Source organism: Copidosoma floridanum, unplaced genomic scaffold (genome assembly GCF_036245765.1).
Source record: "Copidosoma floridanum isolate Cflo_tuat_1 unplaced genomic scaffold, Cflo_Japanese_pri ptg000030l, whole genome shotgun sequence".
NCBI lineage: Eukaryota > Metazoa > Arthropoda > Insecta > Hymenoptera > Encyrtidae > Copidosoma > Copidosoma floridanum.
In genome coordinates, this window is record NW_028321907.1 from 15,752,342 (window position 1) to 15,779,369 (window position 27,028).

The window sequence follows — 27,028 nt, forward strand, 5'->3', positions numbered from 1 at the left end:
TATTATTAAACCACAAAAATTTTGACAAATTACAGGATTACATTACATTTTGCATTATCAAGTATCATACCATTATGTACACAGGTGATTGGTAAATATACACATGTATGCATATGGTGAGAAAGATCATCGTGCGCGAGTGTATAGGTAATATATACGTGCGATTCCTTACTTATAATCAATTCTTTGGTTCCGTGCTGCAAACATGAATATGTATAACGTACACATAACATGGACGTGAATCATAATGAATATATGTACATATATATGTATGTATGTATGTATGTCAATATCCCCTTGCGTACAAAAAAAAGAAAAAAAAAAGAAATGATAGTGCTTATATGTAGAATTATAAAATGATGGCAGCAACAACAACAACAAAGAAAAAGGCAACGTCATGTTATATAGGCAAGAGTGGCTGAATATTGTGCGGTATATGCGTGTTCAACACCCAATCAATCCTTGAAGGGAAACGGATCTCTGGGATAGACGGATATGTGCGATATCTTGGGCTGTTTGGGTCCCAGGGATTTGCCGTCGAAGGCGAAAGTCGGCGCGGGCTTGAGTTGCAGCCTCGAGGCCAACTTTTGTATCATCATCTGATCACTTTCCGTTATCGATCCCTTGAACTTTTCGCGCGACCTCATATGCTCCTGCGGCTCCAGCTTGGCGTTCCGTCGCCGGTAGTAGAACACCTCCCCGGCCAGCGTTAACATGGCCAGGAGCAGACCCACCAGCGTCGCTATGAATACTCCGCCTTTTTTTTGTTTTTTTGTTTTTTTTTGTTTTTTTTTTTTAGTTGTTGTTTTATTGTTTTTTTTTGTTTGTTGTTGTTATTTGTTGTTGTTGTTTGTTGTTGTTGTTTCGTATGCGTTACATGCGAACCGGACAACAGGAATAATTTAAAATTTTTCTGTAAAGGTACTTCCATGTATCAAAACTGAACAAAAGGTCACCTAAGCTCTGCAAGGTGATGCCCTCGTTGTCATCGGTATTCGAGCACGTGCCCTTGCGCGATTGGTTCCAGTACTTGGCGCTGAGCGTCTCGAAGTACCGATCCTTCTGAAGATCGAGGATCCTGCGGAAAAAATTCCCGTATTTTTTTTTTTTTTTTTTTTTTTGTAAAAAATAGGGAGGGGGGGTTTGTTTCTCTACCACAAGCATCACGCTACTATACCTTCGGCTGATCTCCTCCTGCAAGTGGCTGCCCTGCTGCACGGCGATCGCGTACGGCTGCTCGGCAAAGACCTCGCCTACCTCGGTGAGGTTGCAGTTGAGCGTCACCTCGTACTTTATCTCTGACGAATCGTGGATGAACGCAAAGTCCGCGTTCTCGTTCTCAATCACCTGTGCGTATTATTTGTATTACGTGGGGAGGGTCACACGGAAAAAAAAAAAAAAAAAAAAAAAAAATGTGTATACCTTTCGAAAACCTTCCTCGACCGTCGCGACGGGACCCGCGGCGGTTATCGCCTGGAGTATGTGGCCGTACTGCTCCTTTATCGGGTAGTCCCAGACACGAAACTCGACCTGGTCGCTCGTGCTGTTGAGCGTCAACTCTTTCCATACTCTGGTGGGATAAAAGCAAAATCGAGATTCAGTGCTCCGTGTGTCGTTCGACTATTGAGCTTGTTGTGGCTTACTGGTAAAGTCGTTCCTCGGCGCTCTTCATGTTCTTGAAGTACTGGTGTACCGTCGAGTTTTTGAGAACCGTGTAGTTGATGCGCGATTGCCGGGCCAATTGTTCCAGCGATTGCACCGGCGACTGTTTCAACAATAGCACAGTATATATTTTACTCATTCGGGGGGGAGGGGGTGAAAGGCATTGGATAAGCCTGCGCGAGCACCTCCGGCCAGGCAGGCGTGTACAAAGTGTAAACAGGGACTGCAGGGGACTGGGGTCGTGGACACGTACCTGCATCCGTTCGACGGTGAGGAAGGCGGCCAAGTTAGCCGTGAAAGTGGCGAGCATGAGGACGACGAAGAGCCAGTAGGCGGCCACGAGGGTGCGGCTGGACAGGGCTTTGGGTGCTTCGCCACCGCCCTGGGGCGTGAACGAGGTCAGGGCGAACCAGAAGCTCTCCTTCAGGGTGAACTCTCTGCGAGCAGAAGGGGATTTTTCGATGCATTTCTTTTTTTTTTTTCTTTTTTTCCTTCAATTTCTCAAAGGGAAGCCTCACCTGCACGGATAGGGGTACATTTGCTTGTTGTTGCGAGCGCTGTAAGGCGAGTACTTGTCGAGCAGCCAGATCATGATGCCCGTGAGGGTGAGCGCCCCGACGATGCTCAGCCAGACTTCGATCTTCAGGACGGTCATGAACTTGAAGAGGGACGCTCGGCGCACGGGCTTCCGCATCACTGGAAAAGAAGAAAATTTACTCCCCATCGGCTCGTGATTGATGCATATATAAACATACCGACTAGTATGCCGGACTGCTCAAAGTACGGAGCCACGAAGTCTATGACTTCCTCGCGTTCCGAGGTCATGGTGAGGGCCGCCACGGCGATGTCGGTTTGCTAAAAGGGGATGAAATTGGGGTATGTACACGCGTGCGCTATGTGTATGTCATACAATAAAGGATGAAAAAGTGTAATCGTTGGTCGCTCACTCCCTTGGCGAGGTCGCCGACCAACCCGGTCCAGACACCATCGATTTTTTGCCCGAAATCCCCGTCCTCCGGCACCACGATGTCGTAATCAAAGTCCATCATGCTGGCTAGCTTGTCGATGAGGTCGATGCAGTAGCCGTCCAGCTGGTAGCTGCCGTCCGATTTTCTCAGAGGCTTGCCGGTCTCTGGGTCCAATTTCTTTATCGTCCAGGGAATCGACTGTTGGTTTTTTTTTTTTTTCTTTTCGTTTATTCGTTCATCCAGGGAGTGTACAACAGTATGTTATTACTTTTGTGTCCCCTTACCTCGGTGGTGCCGATGCGAAAGTAGCGCCGAGCCGCTTGGATCGTCCGATTCGGCAGGGCCTCGATGCCGTGCTCCCGATCCCAAGTGCCGTTCATCTCGAGCTTGCCGTTGCTCAGTACCTTCAGGTCCGCCTCGGCCTTGTACGCTATGAGGTTTCGCTTCTTCACGTACTCGAACGTGTCGTTGTTGGCTATTTTCTGTGCGTCACCACAATTTGGGTTTTAAATCGGCCTTTTGGCTTTATACGTAAAACGTACCGCCCGTCACAGTGGAAAAAGGCCAATCAGCGGTATTGAATTTAATTTAATTGAATTTATTCGAGATTACACAGTAACAACAATAATAATTGTAAAATAATATTCACACAAAGTCGGCATTGTTGTATACATAAAATGTTGATAAATGGATTTGAAAAGGATAAATAACTTTCCGTGTCACATGGCTGTATCTACGAAGATCGCGGATGTGTACAATGTATTAAATTAGCCACGAATGATCGTCTTTGCCGATCGTTGACTTGTAAATACCGATGCGCCATCGTCACCTTTTTCCACTGCACGCGCATCATCAAACATCGGTGGTTTCCTTACGGCCATGAGCTTCTTGTCGAATTCCAATAGGGTCCCGTTCGTACTGGCGCCCGTCGCATTTTTCGTGTTGCACTGGCCGGTCTGCGGCTCCTGAAGCAAGTTGGCCGACTGCAGTTCGCTCAGTATCTCGACAACGAGGTGGACCAGCCGCCGGAAGTAGTGATCGAAAATCTAAAAGACGCATCGTGATTCGCAACGAAGCGCTCCTTCGAGCATATATATAATACATAGGTATATATGTATATAGGGTGCAAAAGGGCTCACTTGAAAATCCGCCGGACACTCGCAGCGCGGGTTGTCGGAGTACATGAGGTGGCAGCACACCGATTCCTTCATCGCGAGGGCGCTTATGGTGACGTTGAGCGGGACGTTGTTCTTAAAGTACGAGAACTCCTTGTGGTCGTAGTCCATGAACACCAAGTGCCAAACCCCGTCGCGTTTCACCAGACCGCCCTCCAGTGCCTGCACGAACACGTACACTTATTACGTTTACGATGCGCGTACAGGGTCGCGTGTACAATATACGTGTGTTTGCAGAACCGCGTATGAAATGGCGTTATGTATTTTTATAAGGATCGTGCACAAAAGTGGAAAGAAAATGAAATTACAGTTGACACGTCGATGCGATGCGCATAAAATCTCGCGTGTCTCTCGAAATTAGACGGCGTCCCCTGTAACTTGTATGGTTTTTTTTTTTCATATGCGCGATAACATTTTCATGGCAGGTATATGTTTTAATACGTGGAGCTACTATAGCGAGCAAACAACTGTTTGAAGGGAGAGAAAAAAAACGAGGTATCCAAAATGCGTGTATTATTACGTAAAAAAGTGCACGTGTATGCGGGGAGAGGCCGTAATTTATATGTTATGTACGCATTCGCGAGTGAAAGAAAAAAAAAAGAAAAAAAGAAAAAAGGTATGAGGAATTAGAAGAGAGTCGAGAGCGGGTTCGAGGAACTCTCGTTTTCTTTTCCATTGAGCGCGCGCCTCCTTTACTTTTGTGCATGGTATACAGCTGCCGTTGCGCGATGCAAAAAGAGAGAGAGAGAGAGAGAGAGAAAAAAAAAGAAGAGGTGTATAGCTATATATACGGACGGTCTTGAAGAGTTCCTCCATCTGTTTGGTTTTGGCGTAGATGATGTAGTAGGAGGGCAGGGGCCTCATGTTGCCGATCCGCTCGACCGTCTGCGGCGAGAGGTAGTCGATGACGACCAGCCGGATTATGGAGTTGCCGATCAGGTAGTACAACGTCTGGTTCAGCTCTGCGTTTGTTTTTTTTTTTTTTTTTTTTTTTTTTAAGAAACAAGACACACCATCAAATTAACAACAAGACGATGGAAAAATTTAATTTGCATCGATGGAGTTTTCTTTTTTTTCCTTGCCGATCTTTCGTGCAAACGGGGTTCATTTACCCTTTTTTTTTTCTAAACGCATTTTGTGTGGTACACACGCTGGATAATCAATTCCTCTCTTTCCACGTCATTGCAATGACGGACGATTTATTTGAGGACGTGACAACAGAGACGCGCGCGTGTAATATGCACGACCGAGCAAACAAGTGCTCGATAGCTGGTAAATCTGGCGCGAACGGAAGGCAAATAGGTGTACTTGTGTATCGTAGTTGTCGAATAAAAGATTCATAGCGTGTACGCACGGGCTCGACGAGCAAGTCCACAAAGTCGGTTTTATCGGTGTATCACGCATCGCGATATATGTATGTATACAATTACGCGTTTTGATCTTCCGAAAGAAGGGCAAAGTTATAGACAAGTGATTCTTTGGATTAAAGTGATTTTTCTCGTTAAAGACAACCGACCTTTCTCGTTTTGGAATATCAGAGCGGCGTCCGTGGTGTTTTTGTACATGAGGATGTTGTCGATGGCTTGCACGTAGGCGCTGATCGTCGCGTCGGCGCACTTGTAGATGATCCCGTAGTCCTGGGCCAAATCGCGCAGCTTGTCCCAACCGGTCCAGGTCATGTCCAGGATCATCGTTATGCCCTTGTACAGTTGGGCGCACACTACGAACACGTACATTTTTTTAAATTATTTATTAACGACAGATGTGGGACGAGTTGCTCATTTTCCCCCATACGCGTAACAACAATAGTTTCTCTGTTTTGGTTTTTTTGTTTGTTTGTTTGTTTTTTATTTTTTTTTATTTTTTTTTTTTTTTTTAGGCCGCAATGTGTCCACGTACAACAATCAAAGTGACAACTCATTTTTTTTTTCCTAATCGCTATCAATAAGTGCGACAGGTAAAAAGGGGGCTGGCGAAGAGGAGGGGGCGTAGATTCATCATTAATGCATCGTCGGATGGGTACGTGCGCGCAGTGATTATACTTCAGTTTCGTTGGACACACGTCGGGACGCCTATAAGTCCGAGCCTTGGGGTGAGGGGGTGGGTAGGATGTGCCAATGGTCCCGGATGACTGGTGGATTTTTCTTTGTCCCTTATCAACTCGGATCTGGGTCTATAGCGCCTGTCTCCGTACACCTTGTTTTTCCCTGTTTTTTTTTTTTTTTTTTTTTTTTTCACCCAGTTATTTATATTTTCCGGGTGACAAAACAACATATTGTCGTGGCCAATGACAGCCCGACGTGTGGATTTTGTTAAAGTAGTTGCATTTTAAAAACACTCGTACCATTTCTGTGACTTAACGATTATTGGATACCTGTTAAATGTAGTTTGTGGTAACGAAGGGGAAAAGTACTCGTCATCGATTGTTGGCGCAGTAAATAATGATAAACGCCAATGTAAAATTTCACTGATGATATATCTCGTATAAAACGATTTGACGCATATACAGTTAACGGGCCTTTGAAATACTGTACTAAATCTATCTGTTATCAACTATTTCTATAATTATACTGAATAAAATGATTTTTTTTTTTTCCTCAAATCGTTGCCGTAAGCAAAACATTCCTGTCAGTAGATTCAACGCACTTTTGCAAAAGGGCCAAAATCTGTGACAGAATGTTTCACCTGTTTCAATATTTTTAAATTTTACTAGTCGACAAAACTGCCACGATTTCATCATCTGTTAACGATTCGCACTATACACTTCGACATTGAGGGGATAAAAAAGGAGGTACGCGAAAGACAAAAAAAAAGCACGTCCTACCTTTTTCGAAATTCCCGTCGACGTACTCCCTGTCGACCAGCACGTACTGCACGTCCACCTTGATGAGGTTCGCGCCGAAGGTGCTCTCCGCCTCGGACATGATGCCGTTGATGCTGCTGAGTATCCCTGCGTCGGGCTCCTCGAGTACCAGCACTGGAACAAAAACGAACCAACAGTATGAAAATCGCGGTCTCTGATCGGTAGTCGCAGGGAAACCCACGTATGGTGACAGGAGCCTGGGCTGCGGCGAGTCCAAAGCACAGCGCAAAGATCGCTAAGGCGACCGAGACTCGACTCCTCGCCGACATGGCTCAATTTTTTTTTTTTTTTTTCCAACTTGAGACGACGCGCTGATATTGCCAACGAGTCCAAGGGTAGTTGTCAGGGTTTGGTGTTGGGAGGTAATCCGACAACGGGACGCCGAGCTCGACTAGTATCTTCGATGGGGACGGGCTCTGGAAAAGCGCCGTTTAGATCCTCGCGCACGCCTGCGCCGCAGTATACCATCGCTACGTGCGCTTTTACTGTCCGTCAAATCATGACCCTTTTACGTCCTACTGATGTGTATATGTGTGTGGAAGGAGATGGGGCGAGTTTGGTACAATTTTTTTTTTTTTTTTTTTCCCTCGAGCACAAAGTGTGATCAAGATGACCGTAAATGGCTGTAACTGACAGTTTTTTCGATGTTTCACAAGAGGTGTAGGGTAACGTCACCAAGCATAATTTTAAAAGAATAATTTTTTCGTGCAACTCGTATGCGAAAAAAATAACGCACCTCTTCTTTTCAAAATCAGCTGAAGAATGAAAAAAAAAATCCATCCCTGATGTATAAATAGCCCTTGGTCAGAGGATGAACACCAAGAAGCGCAAGTTGGCTTGATTTTTTTGTCCTCGAAGGCAAAATACTTTTTCCTCAAGTTGATGATTTTACCTCGCTTTTCCCCCAGTGTCTCCATTGTAGTCACACGTAGGTAAAACTTTGTACCTACGTATTCACCCAACGCGTCTATTGTCGCAGATTTGATCAACATGAAAATTCATCCGATACTTTACCTCAAGCTGCGTATACTTTGTTTTCCATTTGACTCTAAAAATCACCATTAAATTAAAACTTTCAATAATTTTTCAAAACCAATTATTTACACAAATTGTGCACCTTCTTGTAATCGGCACATACGATGGGCTCACTTTGTTTTACAAGCGTGTGTTGCATTACACGTATGGGATGTTAAATTATGTAAAAACGCTTTTACAGCCGCCCAAAGTGTAACGAGAGCGTGACACATTGCGAACTTTGTTTCCCTGTTTTGTTTACCTTTGCGTTTCTGTGTTATTGATTTCCAAGGTCGGAACTTTTTACACGTATGCATAATAATAATAATAAATAAACAAATAAATAACGCTGCATCGACGTATTTTTCGGAATATAATATAGTAATCATGATGACGATAATCGTGTAATTGGTCAGTATTTTTATTGTTGGTGCAAAATTATTATTCGCAGCGACCCTTTGCATTCACAACAAAGGGTTACAGAAGAAGAGCTGCGATGGGTAAAGAAAAAAAAAAAAAAAAAAAAAAAGGTAAATAGAATAAAATCGTTGGAGTTAACAAAATGAGAAATGTTATACTTGCAAAAGGAGTGCATTGATTCCTTCGAAGTGCTTCGATTTGTCGGATAAACGGTGTCTGTGGTGCACATTTATATACATTACACGCGACGTATAATCGATATAACCCCGTGCTCTAATGTCCGATTATTCTGCTCATTTTTTTCTGTATACGCGAGTAATAATTGCCCGAGATTTGTTTTCACTGGGTGTAGGTATAATGTGCAAAATTTGATTAATAAAAAAAAAAACTTCAATGTGTTAAAAATACATTTGGTTCTTCCTCTGATTTTTCTTTTTTTTTTAATTGAAATGCTGATTAAAAAACTACATTGCTCATAACTTTGTGGATTGGAGAATTTCGTGATAAATCGGTCTATGTTGCAATCAAATCCGAACGCATATACTGTTGCGTGAAATTTTCAAAGTAAGCATTTCTAATGACTCTTAATACTCTTGGTTTTTATACCGGTATAGCCAAAACCACGAAAATCCCAATCCATCGGGTGAGGCGTGAATCATAATAATAACAAGGGATGGAGCTCACGGAGAAAGGGGCGGGGGAGGGGGGAAGCGCGAGCTGGCAAATGTTTGGACTGTCCACGTAGGCCTACATCCATTGTGACGTGCAACAACGACAGGGAGAGGAAAATCGATCGCGACGAGGAAGAGTATCGCGACGCCGAACATACGGGCGCTTCGCTCCGTCTCCCCACAGCCGCGAGCCAAGGGTGTATCATTTGAGGAGACAAGTTGTTACGCGCTTTCATTATTCAGCACGAAAATAGAGAGAAAGAGCCGTTGCATCACGTATCGACGGTATATACACATTGCAAAGGGTACCAATTTTCTCGGGGCAACCTTTTGAAATCGAATAACTACTTACGCTTCATCGGTTTGCGACTCGTGAAGAATACTTTTTTTTTTTTTTTTTTTTTTTTTTTTTTTCATCGCACGTGTGGTATATGTAAATTTCGATTACGTGGAAAAAGTAAAGTAACGATATACGTGTAGGCGTAGAGCAATAATCGCGATATCGTCACATATAAGCTTGCGCGCGAGTTTCGTGCAGTCTGGATATCGAATGAACCGCCACGTTGTAGATTCGTTACGCGAGTTACGATTTGAATAAGCGTGATGTATGAAGAAAAAAAAAAAAAAAAAAAAAAATTACGGGGTGCGATAAAATCGGCGTATATGTCATACTTTTACGCGCATCGGCGGATCGCTGATGTGAATTTAATGCCCTAAAATGACCGCTTGCAACGTGCAATCGTTTCGTAACGTACGATATATATTCAGGGACACGGTGTGCACACGATATACGTACTGCCGTGACGGTTTAAAATCGATTAAGGTGTTCGATCGAGAGCCTCTCGGTTTACGCCTGCACCGAAAGCGAAACAAGCGGAATATTTTGCAATGCATCACTTCGCGAAAATAAAGGACATTAAAGTGATGATTCGACACTTGAGTTTTTTTTTTGGGACCAAATCGGTCAAATGTACACGAAAAATCGGTAATATTCTTCTTGGAAGCATACATTTATCGTCATTTTCTGTCTTGCCTAATCGGTGGTCTGCACGCGCACAGTGTCAAAATGCCTCTCGATTGCATTCCTCTCGGCGTAGTACGTACCTACACACGCTCGTAATAAAAATAAAAGCATCGTTTCGTCGATGCCTCCGAGTCCACGTATAGCTGCAGCAGGGCACCGGCGAGCTTGATTAATTTTCATGGTTGAGGGAAGACGGGGGCGGAGTAGCCCCATGGGCAGTACAATGGGTATGGTTGTACGGGCGCTGATGCGTGATCGGCAGTGAGCAAACGAGGGGGGGGTGAGGGAGGGGGAAGGAGGTGTGTATACGATAAAGCCCTACGAAATCGAGATTGCATTGCAGATGTCCTCTGCGTCGTCGACAACGTCGGTCGGCAGCGGCAACTGATGTCTGACGAAGGAGTAAAAGGGAGAGAGGGAGAGAAAAAGGCGGCAGGTGAGCCGGAATGCTTGAATAAGTCTCTGTTATTTTTAGATTTTTAAGCAGCAGCGCCGGCTCGGCTCTGTGTGTTGGTACAATAATAACAACGATAATGCCGCCTTGAAATAGTAAAGTCTATACACTCGCCGTCTGATGCTCGGTTGGTTTCTCGCTTCCTCTTCTTCCTCGTTTTTTTCTCTCCTTCTTTTTACATTTTTTTTTTTTTTTTTTTTTTTTTTATCTACCGTGTAATATGTATGTGTATACGTTTGCGAAGGCAAAGCTGCGATGCTAGAAATATTTATTGGCGCTTTTCGAACATTGCGCCTCTGTTCGTCGTTTTCCTCTTTTTTTTTTTTTTTTTTTTTTTTTTTTTTTGAATTTTTTATTTTTACCATCGGCTCTTTGTGTCGGTTAAATTGAAAATGTTGGGGAGAGATGCTGGACGATGCTTCATCGGAGCTCTGTGTTTTATTCGAAAATAATGTTTTTTTTTTTTTTTCAACAAACAAAGTTGCGAAGGCCAAAATTGCAGATCTTTTTTATTAACATCTCTATGTTTGCAAAACAATTTTTGTTCTAAATGAATACGTAATGAAATTTATTTGCCTCCGCTGACGTATTGTCATTCGATTTTCAAGATTAATATGTGGTAAAAAATATTATATATCTCTAAGAGGCATGATCGTAGTATGGATTTTTTTCTAAGGGGCTTTTATTATTGTCACGAGTCGATACTTAATGCCATAATCAATACGAGTTCATTTCGTTTTCTTAAGGTAAAAAAGTAAAAAATATTTAAAAACTCACGTTATTTATTTTTATTAAAAGGTGATGAAGACATTTCGAAGCCAAGTACAAATTTCAAAATTTTTTCGATTTTATTTACAGGATTTTAACGGTTAAAGTGATATGGTTATCCACTAAGCCAACATTGTTCAGCTTAACGTTGTGACCAATAGATGTCGGGGGACACCTTTATCGTTGGGTTTGCTTGTCTACAGACCGTAAGAATTCAATAATCAGGAATTCCTTCAAACTTTTAAAGTGCATTCATTACAAAGTGTCATCTTATTCTTACAAAAAATTACAGTATTTTATCATTACAATTGACAATACCGATACCATATGATAAAGTTTTGGATTATGAGTGATGCATTTTCATTGTTTTAAACGAAGGCCTTTTAAATTTGAATTTAAAAAACTATGTTGTAATCTTGACATAATTGTATTATACAATGTACTTCCGCATTCTCGAACGTGATTCGAACGATTAGCTCACGCGTTATTATTACACCGATGAAGCTTGCTGGTTCTTAGCTAGGTGATTTTCACCCGCAGCGCTAATGCGATTTGGAAATCTACGGTTCGCTAAACGGAGTTAGCATGTTTGCATTTAGAAATCGATCGATTTACTTTTTTTTTTCTTTTTTTTTTTTTTTTTTTTTTTTTTGCAATAAAAAATAACTTTGCAATTTTGGCAAAAGTAAAATTTTTTTTAGGTCAGTGTATTCAAAGTTTCTCCTCAAAATTGCGAGGTTTAGGGGAGAATGTATCTTTTCTAAAGACTTGGCCGAAGACTCAAAAATTGTATTTAAAATTCGATGCTTATTCGTCAAATGCGATACATGTATTCTAATCCTGTTTAATATGACCCACTTGGCTGGTCATTAAAAATCAAGACTACTTTCGAGACCGCTTTTTCGAGATAAGACCAAAATTAAATAAAAAAAAAAAAAAACTCGAAAAACACCACGCCTTCTTGTTTGTCCTCAAGGCCCGTAAAAGATAAAAATCATTGTTTTGGAGGTGTGCTGTGAAAAAAAAAAAAAAAAAAAAAAAAACGTTTAACTGTGGGGGATTCCTATAACAGAAGGTTTTTTGTTTTCGTCTGCGGTAAAATAGAAGATACGAGATTAAAAATTTCCATTTACACGTAAGGCACAATTGTTTTATAGACATGTGTACACTATGAAATTAAATTTTTTTCAGAATATTTTTGTTACATGTAACATCGTATTTGACACAATTTTTTTTTTTCTAGTGAAATTAATGTGACATGTTTTTAGGGGGTGGAATTTCAATCAAAATACTAGAACGTTTTTTTTTTAAATACAGTGCATTATTATGACTGAAATGAATCTTGTTTAGTACTGGCGTCGTAAGTAGAAAAAAAAGTAGTAAAAAGTCTTACATCACAAACAATTATATGACCAAGTATTCGGGAGAGTATCAATAACCCAATAAACGAGACAATTCCAAATTGTTCCCATAAAAAATAAAAACTACCGTCGATTCCTTTCAATTTTAACCTGTGCGTCGTAAAACACGCGCGTCAAAGCTTTCGCTCCTACATCTGCATGAACCATTTAAACGCTCCCCTAAAATCCGGGCAATCAGTCTGCACGTTATGGGTACCCATACTCACAGTGGCCGTAAAGTCATAAAAAGGCCCTTCAACTTTTCGACTCTCCGTCGCTTCCTATACGAAATTTCAATCCAAACTCGATTACAGCTCTCATCCACCGCGTTATACAATTCACATGACCCCCCCCCCTCTCTCCTTGTAAAAAAAAACCCTCGGGCTGCAAAAAAAAGGGCCCTCGTGCGGAGTCGAACCCTCTGCCTTCGATTTCGCGTGCCAGGCACCACTTCGTATAAAAAAAGCACCGGCGGCGATATACCTATATATACACATACGCTACCCTTACATACACAGCTCGAATAATAATCGCGACTACGACGACGGTGAGGCATATATATATATAGACATACAGCAGAGCCACGGTACAGCAAACTAGCGATTCGCGAGGGACACACGACAGGTTTTTCACGCTCGCGCGGGCGCGTGTGTGTGCGGCTTAACACGAACGAGAGCACACACGAGAGAAAAATATTATTGCGGGGCCGATCGATCGCTGCGCTCGGGTATAACGATTCTTGCGTGCTCTCCAGCTCGAGACTATACTTTTTCGCGGGACGTCGCGTATCGCCGTGATAACAGCAAATATATTCGACCCCCCCTTTTTTTTTTCTTCATCCGGGTGCAATGTACTTTCCCCCCCCCCGTATATGTATATGCGTTTTATTTTATAATATTAAATAGGTGTACTTGGGAATCGAGTGCACGCGCGCGTCTCACAACCGCACCTATGTATGTGCTACTTGTAAGTGCGCGAGCTAGCGTGAAAAGTGCCCTCGTGTGCAATCATCCCTTTTTACCCTTTGAAATGCCATTATCGTGACATTATACTTAGGAAATGTACGGTCGCGAGTCATGAGTACAACCGAGTGTAAGAAAAAAAAAAAAAATAAATAAATAAAGCAGATCAACCGGGAAATTTGTAATCCCGTTTGGTATTTTCTTCATTCCCGGTCAACGGCAAAGAATACGCGCTTCCTCGAAACGGGTGCCCCATATAATATATATACACGCGCGATATTCGCGCGACACGTATATGTACAATCGGGTCTGTGGTATATCCACCCATAGCGGCGTGAGCCGTTCCTCGGAAAAATCGCAGAGAGAGAGGCCCCCATTGACGGGCTCTGCATTCCCGAGCGCTCCCTGACTTTTCTTTGGGCGTCATCTGATTTGGCATCGCGTGAAAGAGAGGAAAAACGGTATATATATATACGCGCTCCGGGTTCGGAGAGGAAAAGCAAGAGGGTTTCCCGGAGGCCTAGTATATATGCCCAAGGAGGCACGTTCCGTTCGCGCTCGCCGTTAATGCTCCCCGTCGCACGCCGGCGCGTGACCACGACCAAAGGAATTAGCCTGCAGCGGCTGCCCGGCAGGTCCCTTTTTTTTCCTCCCTCCCTCTCTCTCTCTCTCTTCTCCTACCGGCATGCCAACTATGCGAGCTATATATTCTACCAACTAGGTAATAGGTGTATTATATGTATATGGGCAAGGCCCCCCGGCCGCTTTTTTTAACACCCACACACACGCGCGCGCGCGTGTATTGTCCCTTGGCCGCTCATTTGTCAGGGATGATGCCGATGTGCATAGCAGGAGAGAGAGGCGCGTTCGTGCGTGCGTGTGTACTATATATAGGTGAGGCATCTCTCATCGTAAATCGCTAAACTAAACTAGCCCTCCGGCACCTTGCATTTTATACATATATGTATGTATATAGCTTTTCAACTGTGTTGTGAAAGCCTATACACCTACAAGTACATATATATATGTACCCATAACGCCCCTAATTGGAGTGAATCTGCGGGCTCTCTCTTGGTCATTCTCATTCTCGCCGCCTCGGGGGGGCCATACTGCGGGATCCGGACGAGCGAGCGGATACTCTTTGAACTCTACCCGCAGAAAAGGACGAGAATGCGGAAAATTTGCCCTTTCTCGAGGGAGATTTTTCACGGCTCTCGTATACATGTACAATATTGTTCGTCGCCTCGGGATTTTCGTTCCTATTGTATATTGTCGGGTGTGTAAATCTTTGCTCCTGCTGTTGCTCACCCTTTACTTGTATACATGTACATCATTCTTACGGGTACATGTATATGATTCGGCTGTCCCTCTTGAAGGGCGTGTGGAGGAATTCCGTTTTCCCTTGTACTTTTTAATTGGTTGTAAACTGTTGTACCACCTGCAACACCACCTATAAACATATATCTCTTTTAGACGGTCAACTATACGGGTAGTCGTACAGGGTATATTTATACTCGATTCCTTAACCATTACTTTGAATGCTATGGACTCTTATTCTCGCAAATTCGTATACGTAATTATTTCAAATTACAAAGGGTAATCGTTTTCCACAGAAACGCAATGCGATAATCTCTAAATGTAAGCTAAACTGAAAAAAATAAAAGATTTATATATACATCAGTTCTTACACGGTACAATTATAGGTGACATACCGATTTTTTGTAAACTACTCCCAACAACGCTCCGACGAAACTATGCCGGTATGTGCACGCGCACTTGTCGCAGAGAGTATACACCCGTAAGTGCATAATATATACACCTCTACGTACACACACACCTACTGGCACTAAAATATAAAGTTACGTGTATGCGCACGGTATATATATACCGAGCTCTGCGTACGTCGTGCATGTATACACCGTTATCAGATGACGCACACGTCCAAGGCGAAGATAGCACGCCAATTACAATAAATTCCAGGGCTCGCGTTTCAAGTGTATCTAAGCCGTTCGCTCTCGCGCGATACCTATCTTCTCCTCCTCTCTCTCGCTCCGTGTACCTGAAAGGCCGTGCTCACGCCAAGCTAAAAAAAAAAGAAACCAGTCGCAATGAGCGTACAGGCCGGAAAAATGTGGTCCCTGTGTAACAGTGAGTCTATAGACTGATGCGCACCAACAGCCACTCTTGTACCGATCTTTGCCGATTTTTTCGATTTTACCCGACATCCTTTGAGGTTTTTTGGCTATTATAGTATAGAGAAGACTGTACTATAGGCTTTCCACAACTGTCGCCATGCCGCACTAACGATGCGTGCACGGAATCAAGAGAGGCGGATGAAATGAATGGAATTTTATTCAGAAAAAAAAAGAGTGCTGCAAAGCGGGAAGTCGGCTCTCGTGCGTCTTCGATCGGACTCGGGAGATTCCGGTGTAGATCTCTTTCTCTTCCACATACCCGTGCATGTCTTTATGGTGTATATATATATACACACTGTACCCACACCTCGAACCATCATGGATCAGCCACCACACTACAACCGCCTTCACCACGACGACGATGAACCGAGCGTGTGTATTTTGTAAACGACTACCTAAGGATGCCGAGACTTGTCCAAAAGAAAGAGAGTTATTCATCTGTACACCTTTACCATATCTCTCGATTCTTTTCTCAATCGTCCGAGCGATAGAGATGTATGTATGATTTATCCCAACGAGGACGCTGCGGATAATGGAATTTATACCGATTCCTGGATTCGGGACAGTAACACACTTGCATCGGTCTACCCGGAGGGATCGAGGGGGAAAAAACCATAGAAATCGATCGGCAATCCGATGCTTGGTTCGTCTGATGCTGCATACCGATCTTTGCCGATCTTTGCTGAAAAAAAAGGGGGGAACTCGCGCGTTAATTCAATCCAGTTGAGACGCTTGATTAAAAGAAAATGTGTGTAATGTGTGCAAAAACCGGTAGGGGCAAAGAGAGCGGAGCACGATTTTTCTTATCCGCGCATCTGTCGGGAAATCAAAAGGTGAAAAGCGAGCGATCATCGGTGAAAATCCACGAGCCTACATCTGTACAAGGTGCTGGATATGAGAGTGGATAATGTATACCTATACGTGCAGAGAAAGAGAGCCAGGATCGAGTTTGAGTAGCGCCTCCGCCAGTCCGCCGCTACTGCTCCAAAAGGAGTTTGTGTGCGAGGGTGTGTACATGTATTTGTGTAACCGATACAGACATCCACAAAAGGTAGGTATAGGCATGGGCGAATGGAGAGAGAAAAAGAAGGGCGAGCAGGGGGAAAGAGGGAAGAGCGTGTGCGGGGGAGAGAGAGAAGCAGCAGCAGATGCATTCGCCGTGTAGGTATACGCCATACACACCATTTTACACGAGAGAACACAAAACAGAGGTATATAAGGGTATAGACATGGAGAGGAGGAGGCGGTCGTCGTCGTCGCCGCCGCCGCCGTCGTTGTTCGGTCGTCGTGGGGCGCAGCGCAGCAGCCTGTGCCTGCAGAGCGAACACCTCACCGTACTTACCGATCCCCTCGCGTCAGTTGGCTTTTGGTCGTTCCAGCGCTCGCGCGCCGCCGCATACAAACACAAATACAATCCTACACACCCACACACACAAACTTTTTTAACTCTTCGAGTGTGTCGTTACTTTACATTTTTCTCCTGCAAGCCTACAAGTCATAGCTGCTCCCTTTTTTTTTTTTTTTTTTTTATTTATTTTTGGTTTCTTTTCGCTCTTGCCCTTTGCCTGTGCTGTCATCGGGGGACTTTGGTGGTGTGATTTTAATTCATCCGCACTCCTACTGCCAGGGTAAACTGCAGTGCCTTAAAGAAGCGAATGAAAAGCTGTTCTCGAAGAGAGAAAAGAGCCGCATATAGAGTCATGACTCCTCCAGTGCTCCGATAAAACGGTGCTTGTCCGATCGAATACCTGCATACGAGGAGAAAATGCAGCAGTGACCGATGACAGATAGGAGCGAGGGTACGCTGTGGTAAAGGAGTATACATTCCTGGTGGAGTACAACCTACGATGCGTGCGCGGAATGATTTCGGCCCAAGTAGGTCGTCGTCGTCGTCGTCGCAGTCGTCGCATTCGTCTTGTTCATTGCTGCGGCTACTTCAGACAGCCGAGATGCAGCTGCAACAGCAGCGAACTGAAGCAGATAACGATTTTTTCTTCCTCAAGCAGCAGCAGCAGCAGCACTAATCATCCCAGGGGACGATGTCGATATCCGCGAGCCTACTCGTAAGCAACGGCCGTGGGCCGGATTACTATTTTGTAGCAGTAGCATCGTCATCGAGAAGCCTGATAGCGTTATCCTAGCCATAATTAGGACCTGAAACACATACACACACGCTCACACACACATTTACGCGCATTAAAGTTGTGATTATCATTATTATTCCCTCTTACCATTACCTATCGTGCGTGTTCGAGTACATAACTATTTATAATACGTTTGTACCAGAAGTGTGTGCTCCCGTTCTCTCCTGGAGTGTGTCCCCCCAGGTTGTTGTCCAGCAGCAGCAGCAGCAGCAGCGTATCATAACCTTCAAAGGAGAGCGCGCGAGGCAAAGAATTTCCTATCCTCATCGCATTATCGCAAGCTCGTGCTTACTTCTGCAAGAAACCACAATCAGTTGATGAGTTATCATTAAAAATCGGTATGTGCGTTGTATTGGCATAAGAACATATACATATATATAGACGTATATAGAGAGGCACAGATAGGCTCTTGCAGCTAGTGTGTCAAGTGTGTCGTCGCCGTGAAGTTCAGTGGTGTATATAACTCTCGGGGATTCTGCTCCGACTGATACTGTATACCTTCAAGAGTACTATCATTATCCCATAAGGGAAGACGAGGAGAGAGGTGTGTATACGTGTATGCAGTGCGTGTATAACAAGCTGACAGGAGCATCAGCATCCTCTTTCCCCCACTCTTGCGTGCTATTCTTGCCGTCTTGTTTTTCTCTTCCTCTTCAGTGACAATCGCACGCAAGCTCGCAAAATCATCCGTACCTACAACATTTCGCGAGAAAAAAAAGAGTGATCAGAAAAATTACCAAGAAAAGAGTCAGGAAAAAAAAAAAAAAGTGCGAGGTAAAATTATACACACGGTGCATGTACATCCTAATAATCATACACTTAGGTATCCTGCCAGACTAGCGAGTAGAGTGTTCACGTTCGTCCTATCCTCTGTCTGTCCTGTGACTCTTCGTCGTCATCGTCTGGTTGATATTTAAGTATACCTGTATAGCACTTTGTGTGCTCGGTTCAGTGCGACAGAGAGAACAAGACGTGGTGGGAAGAGAGGAAGAATTAGAAGACGACGAGAAAAGGAGCCAGGAAGCAGGAGGAGGAAAAAAAAGAAGCTTTCGGGCAGCAGCAACGGCGCGCCTCGCATGAACACTCCTCTCGAAGGAAGAGACGTGGTGAAGAAGATAAAAGATTTAAAAAAAAAGAAGAATAAAAGATTCCACGTCTCTTTTTTAGCTGCACAGGTATACATCGAGCATAGATCTACCTCGACGTCAATTATTATCGTGAATCTGATACTGAACAAACTCACCTCCTCTTTTTTTTTTCTGTTTGCCGATTGTTTAAACAAGTCGATGGACAGAGGCCAGTGTGTACACTGATCGTTAACAAATAACTATACAGCCGATAAACCGGTAGTCACCAGGTACTTGTAGGTGGTTCACTTAAGTGTACGTTCAACGCGTTTACCGTGTGACAGACAGAAAGAAAGTAAGGACAGAGAGTGAGAATATCGGTATAGAGTTGAGGTTAGGTTGTTTGTTGCGTGCGCGTTTCGTCGAGAGAAAGGCTGCTTAAGTGATAGAGGATAGAGGAGAGGCTGCCGAGCGCGACCATCACGAGTAGGTTGTACATGCAAGCAGTACTGCACGTCGTGCCAGCAACCTGGAGCAGCTAATAATTGGAGAGAAGCTGCAGCCAAGAAGACGACGACGACGTAAGGACGTTGTAGTCGAGAACGACGTTAACAACGAACAGCACGACGACGGCGTTGGCACATCAGAGGACAGCAGTAGCAGCAGCCCGATGCCGATCGACAAAGTCGTGGTTGTCAGTAAATGTCGTCGTGGGAGGAGCAGCAGCAGTGGCTGTAACCATCACCAGGTCGCCGACGCCGAGACGCCGGCAGCGACTACTACTGCAGCTATCAAAGCTCCCTGCAGCGTTCCGTCTTCGTCAGCGGCGGCAGCGGCGCCGTCAACATCACCGGCCACTGCTGCACGTATGCTGAACTTCCTCGCCAGACTGTCAGGTTAGTACTGTTTGTTTTCTTTCTTACTAAGTATCCCTACGATTATATACCTTTACATTGTTACCTTTTATATGATTATTATTATTATTATTATTATTATTATTATTATTATTATTATTATTATTATTATTATTATATCTGTCTATGTACATTTACATTACACATCAATTGTCATAATAACATGATGTATGTATGTATGCATGTATTACGTATACATGTGTTTATAAATTTTGTGTGCAGTGTGTGTACGATACGATATTATAACTCTTGATCATTCCTTTGCCCTTTCCTGCATCTCGGGCCGATTGTTTGATCTATTTTTTTTTCCTACCACCTTATTTATCACAGCTACGACATACATTAGGGGTTGTTCTCCAATTTTTTTTTTTTTTTTTTTTCATCGCAAGGTGTGCCCTTTTTTAAGGGACATTGCTAAAATTACGTACGCACTCGGTTGATTAGTACTTGTATTAATTGTTGATGCACTTGTTTGCATAACTAACGGTATCAGGGGGACAGTAAGTTGTACGCATAAACATTATAAACGTTTGTGCTGTTTTGCGTGTGCACGGGTGCGTGTGACGATTTGCAAAGGTTCACTGCACGGAGGCCGCAGGATTTACCCTTTCAGTCGCCATGACGACGATAAAAATGGGTGTTACGAAACTTTGCGCGTTGCGCCGCCTCGTGACACTTTTATCGTAATAATTCCATTTGTCGTCGTCATCATTATCATTATTATTGTTACTTTGCTTTATTTCCTTGACACAACGTGGCGTATGCTGATATTCGGAGAGGGTGGGTGGTTGAGATTTACGATTTCAGTCGTATGGTTGCGTTCTTTTTTTTTTTTTTTCTTCCTTTATCGTTGCCTTTCTGGGAATTGGCCGCAGAGGGGCAGGATCGATCGGCCGGCGCGACGCCGCGGCGGTTTCAAACCACGCGACCCCCCAACATCTTATGGGCATGCCTCCACCACATAGAGTCACACACACCGATTTGCAATTATTCCGTCATATATTAGGTATAATTTCAAAATCACTTGGCCGCTACTCGTGGTGTCACTATATAATTATAATCTTCGACCCCCAAAAATTTCAAGTATACCTACTTACAGCCGTCGCACGTGTGCGCCCCATCAATCCGAAACAACGCGAAGAAGGGGTTGCTCCTCCCGTGGCTCGCGTGCATATATATTATGCTGTACTTGTCCAGACGGCGTTTAAGGGTTGCCCCCACGTAATACGCGCCGTAGCCGTTATATACACACACAACGCGGAAAGGCGTGAAGTATACGAGACGACACCCGTTAAATGCTGTACGTGAATTGACTTAGTAAGTATAAATAATATGCCCAAGGGAGGGAAAAACTTGGAGGATGATGATTCTTGGTCCGACGCCCCTGGTGCCTTATGTACACACACACACACACACACACACTGGTCTCCCCTGTGAGTAAAAATACACCGGGAGAGTGTTCTCCCCCCTTCATTTTTCCTGACACACTTCTTCCAGACGCTTGTCTGTAGCGTTTTGTACATGCTGTGCATGCGCGGCTTGTAATATACGTTACACGCTTCCGCTTCCGATTATACCCTCGCTCGGGAGGAAAAAGTACCTCTCTCTGGACCCATGGACCGAAAATATATGAGTAAATTGATTTGAAAAAGCAAAAACTAAGAAGGTAAGTATATACATGTATAACATCACTTGGGGGTTTTAAATGAAAATTAAAGTAGGTATATAATATAAGGTATGGGCGAGCGAGCGCGTGCGAGTCTTCTCGCGAAATCGAATAACGAGACGACGATGAGGAGGAGGAGGAGGAGGAGGAGGAGGAGAAAGCGAACCACATAGCCGGGCGCATGAATATGCATGAGGCGGCAAAGAGTCAGAGCTTGAGCAGAGAGAGTATTGCTGGTGTGTGTGTGTGTGTATACGATGTGCTTAACGTATATAACTCGTGGAGGATAAATGTAAATGCAAATGTGTGAGTGCGGTGCGTTATTGTGCAATTTCGATTCGTGGGTGGGCGGTGGCCGCGGATATTAACCCGTTCCCCCCTTGCCACGTGTGTGTGTGTGTGTGTACACTAGCGTTGTTACTACTACTTACATAGAGAGAGGGTTAGTGTCGCCAGCGTGTGTATATTGTATACCCTATATATGTATGCGCGCATAGGTATACCATGTAGTAAAAAAGGGTGGAGTGGTTGGTGTGTGGAGGTGCCGAGACGGGAGAAACCTGAAAAGTCGTCGTCTCGGTCTCGTTGTGCATCGCGTACAGGTATACTTATACAGGTACACCTCATGCGCGTACATATACACCGGTGTAATGCAAGTATACGTGTATATACGTACATTATATTATATTACGAACTTGGCGTTGGCTGCAGCGGCGACAAATCGCGCAAGGTCTTATATATATATATAATTATACACTAACACCTATACACGTACATAATATTATGATACATCATGTATTTAAATAAGATGTATACATACATATGTGCGCGCCCGCGTGTGTGTGTGTGTGTAATGTGCACGGACGCGCTCGTTAAAGCTCAGCCTAGCTGAATGTTATTCATTGCCTTTTTTAGGATTTACGAGGCCTTGTGCTTCTGCGACACTTGGCCGAGGCCCTAGCTCGGGTTATAACTTAACATCCCGATCGATCATTGCGGCTGAATAATTTACCGTCCGCAGCGCCAGGGTTGCCCGTAAACCTTACACTCGTGCTTTTTTGTACGTACCTGTACAATTTAAAAAAAAAAAAAAAAAAAAAAAAAAAAGCTTCGCAAAAGCTCCTACATTGCCGAACGCTTGTGTATATTTGTATGTATATGTGTACATTATTTTGGAACGCCACCGATATCGTTAAACGTTGTACGTGTGCTCTCTTGACGAGCCATCTATCCCCCCGTGTGGAGTGTATATATATATAGGGCTAAATTAAACGAGCCAGACACGGCAGCCTCGTTAATTCATCGGGTGTGTGCCTCCTATGGGCACCGCGGGGATATAACGCCCTCGGAACGACTATACGTGAGTGGTCACACGACGCGCATCTCAGAAAAGCGCGTGATCGGCGCGACTAATTAAGGGTCCTCTGCACACAAAGTCGGGATTACCTATATATACATGTTTGTATACGAGGATGGAGAAACAAAAATAAGATCGCAGGACCATTAGGCCCTTCCTCCCCCTGTTCCTTATCTCCCCCTCTCCTTTCTTGGTCGTTGCTCGCGTAACGATCGGCTGCGTGCTCCCCGATATAATTTATACAGGGGTCCGATGTCCCAAGTGTGTGTATGCAGTGGGTGCAAGGCGAGGATCAAAGAGTAATGATTTTTCTCGATCGGCGGTACCATTTTGCGGCTGCAGTTATATTGAAGTATATACGCTTGTGATTATGGGTGGGAGATGGTGCGGGTGTTTAGCTCGCGCTCGGCGCACCTGTGCACACTTCAAGGATCCTCGACGACAAATCGGCGTCCGACTGACGTCATTCGCGAGCTACGCCGCGCTGTACGTATTGTATGTGTTTATATATATATCAATATGCGCTTGATTTGAAGAAATAATTGATAGCCATCAGGTGCGAGAGAGATCGGCCACTGGAGAAAGAGATAGAAAAGTACTTTTTCTCTTCTTTTCTCCTTCGTCGTCGGGCACGGAGTGTAGCAATGTTTTTCAAGTGATATGACGAACCCGTCCAAATAGTGGTTATATGTATATAGGTATCTTCTTTTTCGCCGACGAAGAGGAGTCACCGTCGCGGCAAAGTCGAGGTTTTTTTTTTTTTTTTTATCGCTCCGTATCTTGAGATTAAATATTTCCATCGCGATATGATGCCGATTCAATTTGGATCGAGGTTTTTTTCTTTTCGCGGCTTATTCCTCCGTTGATCGATGTGCCTTTTTTTTTTTTTCTTTGTTTCCTTTGGTTTGTTATTACTATACGCGCTTCATTGGATTCAGATGTACAGATTGCCTAGTCTGAAAGCCAAATAATGCGTCTTGTTTTTCTGTTTTGTCGTGTGCTCTTCGCCGAGTTTTCGTGTGAAAAATCATTCTAGAATTAAAACAATAGATTGCCGATCTTATACAGCATTTCGCTGTTATATGGATTAAAACGTCTGCTAAAATATTCATTGTGTTTGCTGTAGTTATTTGCTATAAATGTACCTATACGTGTGCACGCGAAATGTATAAAATACACGGAGCTTGAAAAGGAAAGAAAAATAATACCTCGAAAAAACTTATCTGCCAATAAACTCGTTAAAGCTCTGATAAAAATATTAAAAAATACATCCACATCTGTTACCTAATGTCACGAAACCTCGTATCACACGCGAAGTTAGCTGCGGAGTATGATTAATGTGGAGGTAAGTACTCGTCGTGACTATTTTTTTTTTTATGTGTTGTAATTGTCATGCACGAACTTACGGAATTTTTTTTTTTTTTTCGTCCCAACTCGAGTTTGTACGAATAAAAATAATTTATAGCCCGATAAGGATTCCTAAAGATCTCGTTAATTCATTTTACTAGCAAATATTATATATCTCTCGGGGAGTTAGTGGTCCACCAAACCTGTGAGGAAAATGTTGCAAATTGCCAAACTTTGCTTTTTTTTTTTTTTTTTTTTTTTAAGATTCGTTGAATGAATACAAATGAATCATCATCTCCCACGATTCGTCACGCGATCCGTCTTTTGAGAAGCAATTAACGTTGAAACTCGAAAAAACAAGAAAGCGAGAAAGTTGATTTCTCCTCACTTACCATGTGGTTATGCATTCACCGCAGTAGCAAAATTATTTTAAAGAACATTTTCATTAAAAAAAAAAAAAAAAAAAAAAAAAGTTGCAGTAATAAAATAACAATAGCAATATTCGGTAGTACAAGGACGGCAAATAATTCGATCTATATTCAATCAACATAATCCAATAGAGAGCCCATAGAATTGAAAAAAAAGCTCTCTCCTGTGAGATCACTTTTAAAAGCCCGAAACCCAACTTCCCAAAAGAAAAAAAAGAATCACTTCGCAGCAGCAGCAGCCATTCATTCGGCGACTGTCAGCCAGTTGATTCATCAGTGCTCACACGGGTGGAAGCACTTAATAAAGATCCTCGTTTTCCCTCCCGGATCGCTCAATTTACAACCTCACGCTACCCAAAGCTCTAAAAGCACACGGAAAAGCCGCAGCAATGGAAAGGGAAAAAAAAAAAACCCGCAATTGGAATTCGCACCTAAGGGGGGCCAGTATAGAATCCACTACTTAGGGGGTAACTCGTACTACGAACAGTATACGTAGCGCCACGGAGACGCTTTATCTTTAGCGCGGGCGCCGTTTGTTTTTTTTTTTTTTTTTTTCCCGCGCGGGGCCTTACTTTTGTCGCTGGCTCCTCTCAAACGGAAATAGCAATCGTTCTCTCTATGGAAAGTCGCAGAGAGAGAGAGAGAGAGTGCGTTTGCGCATACATATAGGCTCGCCACTGCTGATGCATCGCGACAAAATGTATTTTCGTTGGGCAGAATCGCCGTCGCTGCCACCACACCGGAGGGAATCTTTTCTTCTTTCGCGCGCCGCGGTCCCCGAAATAAACGCCGCTAACACAAGTGCGAAACGCCGCCGACACCTATATACTCACTTCCTCTTTTCTTTTTTTTTTTTTTTCCCTCGAGCGCGTTTGATCGTTATAAATCGTCGATCGGTCGGAAAGCTACATAAACGGTTCGGGCGACCCACCCGCCTCGGAGTCGAATCGATCGGGTTCTCTTTGCGTCCGACGAATTTTAATTTCCCAGGGGCACGTGCTTCCGTACGATTCGTTAAATCATTCGCGGGGGAAACGGGGCGCATCGATCACCGTCAGAAGGACGAATTTCTCGCGCACGAATCGTCAGGAAACTCGGGGGCCTTTAATCTTTCGAGGCGAAAGGCGAGAATAGAAAAAATACTCGTATCGGGATCCGACGATCAAAATGTGTATACGGTGAAACCCGTGGTGTTGGCGAACAGCTCGGCTTGGTGTGGAGCCCGAGATTTTTAGATAAGACGACGAAAGAAGTATACTTTTGAGAATACACAATGCTCCTGAAATCGCGCGAGGTTGTTTATTTCTTTGTCCTTTTCGTTTGTTTTTCCGAGCGAAATCGATCCTCTTGAAAACAGCGCGCGGCTATGCGAATGTAATCGAGTCACTCGAGAATAATCCGCAGTGAATCACCATCGATTAGTTTCCTTTTCTCTTTTTTTTTAACTTCAATTGCATTGGAAGAAGAAGAAAAGACGCGACTCCCGTTGTCACACATTATAGAGGATAAAAAGCTCATCAAATATTGCGTGTACCCGCACACGAGGAAAAAAAAAAATAGTATACACAAACGAAATACTTGGGCCGGTGAACAAACTCGGGTTGCCCACGTGACATCCAGATAGCGCAATCAAACTGTACAAACTTAACCCGATTTCTTGCAGGGAATCGGATTGCCGCGTGCGTGAATTCAACCCAACTCCAACTTTCAAACGGTCTATTAAATGTCGTATTCTCTCTCCGTGTGTATTTGTATATTTTTCAAAATATTCCGTCTCTAGAGAGCCCGGCAGTACAAGCTAATTGACATCAACTCAATTTGCAATTCCTATTCCGAAGCGCTAAGAAATTTAAAAGAACAAAGGAGCAATCGATTCGTCGCTGTTTGTTGCGAAATTTTTCTCGGCTTTTTATTTTCATTTAACGAAGCTGAAGCACCCTGTCAACTAATATTTTTGTACCCCCCAACAAGTACAACATTTGCATTCGCGGGATGTAGAGTCTTGGATAAACAGGCGTTGCAGACGAGGACGACGGTGACACTTGCAATTAAAACAAAAAAGAAAAGAAAAAAGAAGAAGAAACAGTGAAGAGGGCAGGGCCGAAAAACGCGAAATGACTCGCGACTTGGAATATATAAGTAGTTTTTATTTGTCCTTTGAGAAATCAGCCAAAACACACGAGAGAGAAACGAATTCGTGATACGTAAGCACACATATATCATAACTTATTTATACCCACGTATAAGCGTATCGACTAAACCAATTCGCAAGTACCTTCCAGAATCTTTTTTTTTTTTCCAATTTTCGTGTATCACCCTACCGATCGCTTATCTCTTCTACTGCTCCCTGATATAATAAGATTCAATTGTTCTGAATCGTTTGCAACACTACTTATACTTTACACTTGTATATGTATTAGGGAAAGACCTTGGATCCCCCAAAATCCCATGCGCCATACGTCATATTATATAGCACTGCATCCGTAACGCACCTAATATATATATATAACACGAAGCGATGTATATACA

General features: G+C 43.5%; 2 protein-coding genes across 3 annotated transcripts in view; one reads left to right on the forward strand and one right to left on the reverse strand.

Moving 5' to 3' along the window:
• Positions 1 to 268: 268 nt before the first annotated feature.
• Positions 269 to 6,954, reverse strand: Ir8a (Ionotropic receptor 8a). 2 transcript variants are annotated; one of them, XM_089596315.1, is made up of 16 exons: positions 6,850 to 6,954; positions 6,630 to 6,782; positions 5,322 to 5,525; positions 4,601 to 4,767; positions 3,770 to 3,967; positions 3,506 to 3,676; positions 2,915 to 3,112; positions 2,610 to 2,828; positions 2,418 to 2,517; positions 2,181 to 2,358; positions 1,916 to 2,099; positions 1,644 to 1,765; positions 1,423 to 1,570; positions 1,178 to 1,347; positions 957 to 1,078; positions 269 to 757 (listed from the first exon to the last, which is right to left on the reverse strand). In XM_089596315.1, exons 1-16 carry the CDS (start codon positions 6,935 to 6,937, stop codon positions 456 to 458), a joined length of 2,724 nt encoding a protein of 907 aa, XP_089452441.1. In that variant the 5' UTR covers positions 6,938 to 6,954; the 3' UTR covers positions 269 to 455. The 2 variants fall into 2 exon arrangements, with proteins under 2 accessions (XP_089452441.1, XP_089452439.1); XM_089596313.1 differs by having other exon boundaries at positions 957 to 1,347.
• Positions 6,955 to 16,901: 9,947 nt separating this feature from the next.
• The window catches only part of LOC106639597 (uncharacterized), a 48,292-nt gene continuing 38,165 nt past the window's right edge, over positions 16,902 to 27,028 (forward strand). Inside the window, exon 1 of the mRNA XM_089596318.1 lies at positions 16,902 to 19,683. Within this exon, the coding sequence (XP_089452444.1) occupies positions 19,458 to 19,683 (226 nt within the window). The 5' untranslated portion in view covers positions 16,902 to 19,457. The remainder of the gene's footprint in view (positions 19,684 to 27,028) is intronic.

Bases quoted from the DNA above. Each gene is read 5' to 3' on its own strand.
- Ir8a (XM_089596313.1), bottom strand. From the start codon at position 6,937: ATGTCGGCGAGGAGTCGAGTCTCGGTCGCCTTAGCGATCTTTGCGCTG. The intron at 4,768-5,321 runs GTCGGTTGTCTT...AAACAAACGCAG, and splicing joins GATATTCCAAAACGAGAAAG to AGCTGAACCAGACGTTGTAC. The intron at 2,359-2,417 runs GTATGTTTATAT...CTTCTTTTCCAG, and splicing joins GCAGTCCGGCATACTAGTCG to TGATGCGGAAGCCCGTGCGC.